This window comes from Microtus ochrogaster, chromosome 8 (assembly GCF_000317375.1).
Source record: "Microtus ochrogaster isolate Prairie Vole_2 chromosome 8, MicOch1.0, whole genome shotgun sequence".
NCBI classification, from domain to species: domain Eukaryota; kingdom Metazoa; phylum Chordata; class Mammalia; order Rodentia; family Cricetidae; genus Microtus; species Microtus ochrogaster.
The window spans coordinates 15124373-15134415 of record NC_022015.1 but is presented as its reverse complement, the minus strand read 5'-3'; the positions used below and the strand labels follow the sequence as shown (position 1 = coordinate 15134415).

General features: G+C 37.7%; 1 protein-coding gene across 1 annotated transcript in view; it reads left to right on the top strand.

Moving 5' to 3' along the window:
• Positions 1-10043, top strand: part of LOC101981274 (ATP-binding cassette sub-family A member 3-like) — a 143975-nt gene that overhangs the window by 71683 nt on the left and 62249 nt on the right. Inside the window, exons 19-21 of the mRNA XM_005351176.2 lie at positions 2190-2436; positions 2578-2782; positions 9548-9767. Coding sequence (XP_005351233.2) covers positions 2190-2436; positions 2578-2782; positions 9548-9767 — 672 coding nt within the window. The remainder of the gene's footprint in view (positions 1-2189; positions 2437-2577; positions 2783-9547; positions 9768-10043) is intronic.

The window sequence follows — 10043 nt, the reverse complement described above, 5'->3', positions numbered from 1 at the left end:
CTGGAAGACATCAGTAAATCCCTTAAAGAAAACCAAGAAAAAACAATCAAACATATGAAAGAAGCTATTCAAGACTTGAATAGAGACAATAATAAAAACACAAGATGTGGGAATTATAGAAACAGAAATCATGAGAAAACAATCAGGAGCCACAAATTCAAATATAAATAGCAGAATACAAGATATGGAAGAGAAAATCGCAAGCACTGAAGATACAATAGAGGAAATAAACTCATCAGTCAAAGAAAACATTAAATCTAACAAAAGCTTAACACAAAATATCCAAAAATATGGGATACCCTGAAAAGACCAAACCTAAGAATAATAGGTATAGAAGAAGAAGAAGTTCAACTCAAAAGCACAGAAAATATATTCAACAAAATCATAGAAGACTTTCCCAACCTAAAGAAAGATATGCCTACAAAGATACAAGAAGTGTACAGAACACCAAACAGACTGGATCAAAAAAGTCCCCTCACCACATAATAATCAAAACACTAAACATACAGAATAAAGAAAGATTATTAAGAGCTACAAAGGAAAAAGGCCAAGTAACATATAAAGGCAGACCTATGAGAATTACAGCTGACTTCTCACAGGAGACAATGAAAGCCAGAAAGTCATGTCAAGCATTATGCAGACATTAAGAGACCATGGATGTCAGCCCAGACTGCTATACCCAGCAAAACTTTCAATTACCATAGAAAGACAAAAAAAGATATTCCATGACAATACCAGATTTAACCAATACCTAGCCGCAAACCTAGCCCTACACAAAGTACTAGAAAGAAAACTTGAATCCAAAAAAGTTGGCTACATCAACAAAAACACAGACAATTGATGATCTCACAGGAGCAAATACCAAAGAAGGGGGAAAACACACAATTTAACATCACCAACAATGAAAACTAAATTAACAGGAGATAGCAATCACTGGTCATTAATATCCCTTAATATAAGTGGACTCAACTCACCTATAAAAAGACACAGGCTAACAGATTGGATACAAAAACAGAATCCATCCTTCTGCTACATATAAGAAACACACCTCAACTTCAAAAACAGACATTGCCACAGAGTAAAGGGTTGGGAAAAAATTTCCAATCAGGTGAACCTAAGAAACAAGCTGGTGTAGCTATCCTAATATCTCACAAAATAGACTTCAAACTAAACTTTAATCCAAAGAGACAAAGAAGGACATTTTATATTAGTCACAGGAAAGATCCATCAAAAGAAAATCTCAATACTGAACATCTATGCCCCAAACACAAGGGCACCCTCATCTGTAAAAGAAACACTATTAAAGCTTAAATCGTATGTTAAACCCCACACACTAATAGTGGGAGACTTCAACACTCTACTCTTACAACTGGACATGTCAGTTAGACAAAAAATTAACAGAGAAATAAGGGAACTAACAGATGTTATGACTCAAATGGACTTAACAGACATCTATAGAATATTCCATCCAAACTGAAAAGAATATACATTCTTCTCAGCACCTCATGGAACCTTCTCAAAAATTGACCACATACTCACTAACAAAACAAGCCTCAACAGATTGGAATGAAAAATTGGAATAATACCAAGTAATTATCAGATCACCATGGCTTAAAACTAGAATTCAAGAGCAATGCTAATTCCAGAAAGCCCACAAACACATGGAAATTAAACAATGATCACCTGAATCATCAATGGGTCAAGGGATAAATTAAAGACTTCTTAAAATTCAGTGAAAATAACTACACAACATACCCAAATTTATGGGACACAATAAAAGCAGTGTTAAGATGAAAGTTCATAGCACTAAATGCCTACATAAAAAAGCTGAAAGAAATGGTGGTGCACAGCTTTAATCCCAGCACCTGGGAAGAAGGGGCAGATGGATATCTATGAGTTTGAGATCAGCGTAGTCTACATAGTGAGTTCCCAGACAGCCAAGAACTGTCTCAAAAAAATACTATATTCTTAATCTGTGGTTTGGTTTGTGAATTGTACAGTGAGATGATTGTAAGGATTAATGATACTGTGAAGTTCTTTTTAAAAAAAATCCATTGTTAGAATTTGGAAAACAAAATGTTAAGTGGAAAAATAAAAACCCACGACTTTTTATCCTTCCTTTCCAATACAGGTTCTAAGCAATATATACTACCTAGAATGGCTCACTGACATTTTCTGTTTTATCCTAGGTGATATAAATGATTACATATTGGGAAGTAAAGAGTGTCGTAACTTCTGCATTATTGCACTTTCTATTAAAGTTGAGAAAAACAAAACAGTGCTCACTGTTTTTTTTAATAATGAGGCATACCATTCATCTGCAATATCCCTGGCAGCATTAGACAACATTCTTTTTATGACCCTTTCTGGACCTAATGCTTCCATCACTGTCTTCAATAAGCCTCAGCCTCACCCTTATAATGGTCCTAACAGAGTGTATGTATGATTTTTCTTTTCCTGAAATTGAGTCTTATCATACCTTTGCTGTTTGACCATACATATTTGAAAAACAGCTAATGCCAGTATTTCCTACCTATATCTCATAGCTTATTTCATATTTTATTTCATCTTTTGTAGGCCTGTAAGTGGATTACAAATAGTACAGTGTTTGGCTTTTGGCATTTCTGTGGTGGTGGGGACCTTTAGTCTCCAGACAGTGACTGAAAGGATCAGTCAAGCCAAGGACATCCAGTTCCTGAGTGGTGTGTGTGTGCTCACGTACTGGCTCTCTGCCTTGTTGTGTGACCTCATCTTCTTCTCCATCCCCTCCTGTTTACTACTGGTGAGTATTAGCTGCAGTTGCATCAAAAGTCTTTTTCCTTCTGTTGTCCATACTAATTTCTACTCAAATGATTGTATCCTAAAATGAAAGTAATCAAGTAATCTGAAACTACTTTGGCTTACCATGTCAGAGATTTACTATAGACCCTCATAAAAAAAAAAAACCCACAAACATACTGCCTCAGATTCTTTCACTGAGGAGAATCATTTCCTGCCATATATTTGTTTAACAATATGCCCTTGTCAAAATCTGCTCTAAAATCTGTTAACTTGCACTGATAAGTTAATTACAACTAGGCCAATGCCTGCTCAGTCCTCTCTGAACGACATAGTTTAGATTCAAGATTTAAGGCCAGCTTCTATTACTGTTCATCCTCCACACTTACAGTCCATGTTTATCAAGGATGATCACCAAAGAAGAATGCGTTTTGACTTGGCAGTCATTTTGAAACACTGAGAATGTGGTCTGGAGAGAATTATGCCATCTCTTAATGTAATTATTTTATTCACTAGTAAACAATAGCAACCATTATTTTCTTTACATCTTTTGAGTAAACAGGATGCAAAGACTACATAGTTGAGAGGAATGAGATATGAATAAAAGAAGTTAATCCCTTTCTAAATAGAAGGTGTGGGAGACAAATACTGTAAATAATACATTGTCTCAACCCCCACAACATTTACTGTTTCTGTTGACACAGAACTGAAAATAGAATAGTAGAAAGAATACCAACTACCATTAGGGAAGGTGAACTATGATTTACCAACTGGAGATTATAATTTTTGAAAAAAATATCAGTTTGGTTCCCACAAGAAGATTCATATTTATTTATATCATTCATATTTATAGTCCAAGAATTGTTTCTGAAGATGACTCAGGGCCTTAACAGCTATAAGAGGCTCATGAGCACCAGGGTCCAGGAGGAGTGATTATATGAGAAGCAAATAGCGTGTGTTCTATGTGTTACACAGAGAAGGCTCAAGGTGGAGAGAGGATCACTTTTTTTTGATATGCAAGGCTGGCTACTATTGCCAATGCCAGTCTTTGGTACATAGTTCATGTCCAATAGACATGGGCAAGAGAAGCTCACCATCTTGTTGAGGATCTATTTTCAAATCTTTCACTCATTCAGGTCTGCTACCTAACTTTATAATCTCTCCTCTATGCAAGATGACAGCAAAAGCTGTCAACTCTGGTGATCTTAGTTCAATCTCCAGGACCTACATAGTGGAATGAGAGAGCTGGCTCCTGCAAGTTGTCCTCTGATGTCTACATGCCCACACACTATAAATTAATGGAAAAATTTGATCTAAAATCAATTGAACTTGAATCTTTTCATGTCCATGCTTAGGTATTACTTTTTCGTGGTTCTTAAAACTTGGCTGACATATTATTTCCTGGATGGAAGATAAAAAGCAAGATATAAACAAAAGCACATATTTTCAACATTTATACCAATATCACTATGTATGGCTAGTGACCAATGTTATTTCTCATGTTTGTCTTTATGTAACACCACAAACATTTAACATGACTCATCATATTTATAGACAGAAAACTGAGGCTTAGAGAAGTTACTGCTCTACTTTTAACCACCTAGGGCAGTCAGAACTTTAGAGTTACTCTTAAACCCATTGTCACGCTTATTCAGAGTCATCCTGAAAAGTATGTTCAGTTTATTTCTGTTGCCATATTCACAATTAGCTCTTTTTTAATTTTTGAGAGTATAATTAATGTCAATTCCCCCTTCTCTTTCCTCCCTTGAAACTTTCCCATATATTCCCTTGTACTGTCTTACAGATTCAATGGCCTCTTTTTTCCTTTTATTGTTGATGTATATGTGCATGTGTGTGTGTCTGCCTGCCTGTCTGTCTGTCTGTCTGTCTGTCTGTCTGTCTGTCTGTCTGTGTGTATTCCTAAATACATAAATACAAACCTCTTGGTCTGTATACTGTTACTTATGTACCTATGTCTTTAGGACTGACCATTTGGTATTGGATAATGGATTAGCATTCTCTTCCCTGGGGAAGACTATTTCTCTCACTCTTAGCATCCCTTGGTAGTCTGTAGTTCTTTGTCTAGGGATAAGGCCTCCTGAGCTTTCCCTACATCCACTTTAGGATGCCTATTAGTATTGTCCTTATTCAAGTCATGTTTAGGCATTCATGATAGTAAGAATTTGTGGGTTTATGGCTTCTGACATTAGTAGGAGACACAATCTCACAGCAAACTCCCTGTTCCTCGGTCTCTTAACAATATTTCCATTCCTTTCAAAGTGATCCCTGAGCTTTAACTGCATGAGAAACGTTGTATCATTTGGGACTGGGCTCCACATTCTACATTTTGATTAATTGTGGTTTTCTATAATTGTCTCTATCTGTTGGAGAGTTTCCTTGGTGAGGGGTTAGGACTACATTTATCTGTGAATTAAAAGACAAACATTTAGAGTGCAGTTACTTTTATGCTGGTGGCTGTTGAAGATCCATGACTTCACTAACCTTGAGTAGTTGGGTAGGTTCCCAGCATAAGGTAAGATTGCCTTCTTTTTTGTTTGTTTTGAGAAAAGGTTTCTCTGTGAAACAGCCCTAGTTATCCTTCTTGTTGAGTGGGTCTTAAATGCAATTAAAGAGCTGTTGCTTACCACCAAGGTATGCTTGCTAATCTGGTGGACGACGTTGCAGTTCTTAGGTGTGATAGCTGGGTAGAACTACTGGTTCCTTCCCTCCTTTGGAAGCTTACATGATACCTTATGGTAAATAAAAGCTAGTCTTCAGGGAAGAGCACTGGGTCAGATCCAGTTCAGCACCTCTGGACCTGTGTCTGAAGTGCGTGATGTCTTTGGGAATAGGGACACACCTTCCACATCTGAAGGGGGATTAGAACCAATGGCAATAGCAATAAGTTATATAATGTTTTAGGAGTCTCTTGGACAGCCCGGGCCAACAACACAAAAAGGGTTTTCTCATGCCTAGTGTTAGGGACTTTGATAGGTGGTCTATGACTATAGGCGGGACTATTGTCAGCCCAGATGAGTTTTTTTTAACTATGTATATTTTAAAAATAGTTTAAATAAAAAAGTTATATATTAACAAAATGTCGTTACTTTTATTTTACCCTCTTTCGTCTGTATCTCCCTCTTGCCTAATTAGAGCCCCTATTTTCCCACTTCACCCTTTAGATAACTTGTGCCCTCCTATTCCCCTCTCTATCCTCCCACACTAAACAGGTGTCCAATTTTACCTTCCTGGTTTCTGTAGTTACTCCAGGTTATATATTAATATATAAGTATTTGGAACTATGAACTTCAAATGAGAGAGAACGTATAAGATTTATCTTTCTATTTCTGGTTTGCCTCATACAATGTAATACTTTCTAGTTCCATCCATTTAACCTACAAATTCCCTTTTTCCTTACAGCTGTATAGTATTCTGTAGTCTGTATGTAACACATTTTCTTTACCTATTCATCAGTTTTAAGACATATAGGTTGTTTCCATTTCCTAGCTGTTGTGAATAGAACAGCATTGAACATGGCTTAGCAAGTAAATGTGAAATAAGATAGCGAGTCCTTCGGGACTGCTGTAGATAGGCCATAGACAGCGAGTCCTTCAGGACTGCTGTAGCTAGGTCATAGACAGCGAGTCCTTCAGGACTGCTGTAGATAGGCCATAGGGAGATTTTTTTTCATTTTTTTAGTATTTGGTTTTCTACCGATTTCTCAAACAGTTCGCAATCCCTCCAACAGTGGACGAGGGTTTGGTTCTCCCCACATCCCCTCCAGCAGTCCTTGCCATTCTGACTGAGGTAAGAAGAAATCTAAAAGTCATTTTGAGTTGCATTTCACTAATTAATAGAGATGATGAAATTTCTGTGAGATATTACTTAGCCATTTTTAAGGGTTGTTTGAGTTTTTTTGTTTGTTTGTTGTTTTGTGTTTGTTTTGTTTTCTTTATTTGGATGATTTGTCTGAGTTGTGGTTTTTGGCTCTGGGGTTTTTTTTTGAGTTATTTATATTTTCTTGGTATTAATCCTTTGTTGGATGTACAGCTGACAAAGATTCTTTTCCACTCTCTGGGTTTCCTCTTTGCCTGATCATTTCTTTAAAAAAAATAAATAACTTTTTTCATTTATTTTACATACCAACCAGTTTCCCCTCCTTCTGTTCCTCCTATCCCCACTCCATTCTCATCTACCCCTCCCCATCCACTCCTCCATCTCCATTCAGAAGGGGACAGGCCTCCCATGGGCTTGTACAAAGCATGGCACATCAAGTTGAGGCAGACCTAGATCCTCCCTTTAGGTCAAGGTGAAACCAGGTAATCCAGCATGGGGAATGTGTTATCAAACGCCAACTAAGTCCCAGGGAGAGATCCTGCTTTCACTGTTAGAAGCCTTACTAAGAGATCAAGCTGCATGATTGTCACACAATGGTTGGCACACATGTGCAGAGAGCCTTGGTCGATCCCATTCAGGCTCCCTGACCATTGGTCCAGCATCCATGACTCCCGCAAGCTCAGGTCAGCTGTCTCTGTGGGTTCTCCCATCATGATCCCCCTGGCTGGTACAATCCCTCCTCTCTTTCTTCTGCAAGACTCTTGGAGCTCAATGTAGTGCTTGTCTGTGGATCCTTGCCTCTCCTTCCACCAGTTACTGGATAGAGTATCTCTGATGGTAATTAGGGAAGTCACCAATCTGCTGAGTAGATGGCCAGTTCAGGCACCCTCTCCATCATTGCTACAAGACTTAATTGGGGTCATCTGATGTAGGAATGTCATCTGTCTATATGTTACTTTCATTGGTTAATAAAGAGACTGCCTTGGCCTTTTAATAGGGCAGAATATTAGGTGGGCGGAGTAGACAGAACAGAATGCTGGGAAGAAGGGAAGTGAGGCAGACACCATGATTCTTCTACCCAAGACTGATGTAGGCTAGAATCTTTCCCAGTAAGCCACCACCTCGTGGTGCTACACAGATCATTAGAAATGGGTTAATCAAGGTGTGAGAGTTAGCCAATAGGAGGCTGAAACGAATGGGCCAGGCAATGTTTAAAAGAATACAATTTGTGTGTTATTATTTTGGGGCATAAGCTAGCTGTGAGAGAGCGGGCGGGACTAAAAGCACACCTGCTAGCCTCATCACAACAGTCATCCTGTGGGTTCCTGTTGTTTCTCTGATCCCAGGTTTTTCCCTAACCCCAAAATGTGCCCCCATCAAGACATCTCTTTTGTTACTCTCCACTTCCATCCTGCTTCCAATCCCCTACCACACCTAACCCTCCCATTTCTGCATCCCCCCCAAACTGCTGTGCCTAGTTTACTCAGGAGAACTTTTCTATTTCCCCTTCCCAGGGAAATCCATGCATACCTTTTTGGACTCTCCTTGTTATCTAACCTCTCTGGGGCTGAGGATTGTAGGTTGATTATCCTATACTTTATTCTTAATAACCACCTATAAGTAAGTTCATACCATGTTTGTCTTCCTGGGTCTGGGTTACCTCACTCAGAATGATTTTTTTTCTAGTTCCATCCATTTGCCTGCAAATTTCATGAGGTCACCATTTCTTACAGCTGAGTAGTACTCAATTGTGTAAATGTACCACATTCTCTTTATCCATTCTTCAATTGAGGGGCATCTAGGTTGTTTCCAGGTTCTGGATATTATGAATAAGGCTCCTGTAAACATAGTTGAGGAAGTTCCCTTGATATATGATTGCACATCCTTTGGGTATATGTCTAAAATTGATATAGCTGGGTCTTGAAGTAGATTGATTAACAATTTTCTAAGAAGTCACCTTGCCGTTTCTTTAGCTAGGCAGATGTTTTTTAGTTTTATAAAGCTTTTTTATGAACTTTAAAAAGTTTTTAAAGTTTAGTTTTACAAAGACTCACATGCCAAAATTCTAGGGCAAATGAAGTCCTGTTCAGAAAGCACTTTTCTACACCTATACATGGAAGGCACTACCCTGGGTTTCTACTAGCAATTTCAGTGTTTCAGGTTTCACACTTAGGTCTTGATCATTTGGAATTAGATTTTGTACAAAGTGATAGATATAGGTCATATCACTCTCCTGCACATAGGCATTCAGTATTGCCAGCACTATTTGTTGAAGATTTTGTCTTTTTTCTGGTGGTCATCTTTTGCATCTTTTTCAGATTTATGTAACTGAAGTTATGTGTCCTCATGTTTGAATCTTAAGTTGTGTTCCATTGATATACATGTCTGGTTTTGTGCCAATATCATATCATATCAATATCAATACTATTACAATATATCTGTAATAGTATTCTCTCCAGAGTTGTTATGGGTTTTTTTCAGGATTATTTTGGTCATTTGGGCTTTTTGTGATTCTAAATGAATTTTAGGTGTTTTTAATTCTATTTCTGCAAAGAATGAGATGGGAGTTTTTGATTGGGGTTGCACTGAATCTGTAAATAGCTTTTGGTAACATGGTTATTTTCACAATGTCAATTATTCCAAATTCATGAGCAAAGAATTTCTTTCCATTTTCTAGTGTCTTTCTCTGTATCTTTTTTGTCTTTGATCATGGCTGTGGGAAGTACAGCCTATTTCAAAGAGAAGAAAAATGGAAAGAGGAGCTCAATTACTATGCTCATTGTAATATTCTCAGTTGGGAAATAGTTCACCTAAGTACACGCTAAAGCTTAAACATGACCCAAATTGGTATCTAATCATTCTGGCCTAGTTGAAACAATGTCTATGCACAGTATCCTTCACCTTGCTTTTACCCCTCTATTCTCTGTCCCAGGGTGTATTCAGAGTCTGCCAAGTGGATGCATTTGTTGTGAGTTACAACTTTGTGGACATAATGCTGATTTTTATGCTGTATGGCTGGTGTGTGGTTCCTCTCACGTATCTTGGAAGCTTCCTGTTCCAGAGCAGCACCACTTCCTACATCAAGCTCACACTGTTTAACTACTTCTCAACTATTTTCAGTATCGTCATTTCTACTCTACTGAAATTTTATGGTAAGAACACCATATAATTTTCCCTTTTTCCAGAAAATACATTGAATAAATGGGGATAAAATGACATAGGAATTAAAAAAATAACTGATAAACACTTTTCAATTATCTGAAAACCTATGATTTTGGAAACATCAAATATTTGTTGAGTAGGTATATGGGAGATGGAGGAAAGGGAGGAGAAAGAAAAAGAGAAAGTGACAGGCATGGTTGACCGGTAGTTAGAATTAACCAGACCAGCTCAAAAACAAGGAATATAATTTGAAGGCAAAGGTGTAA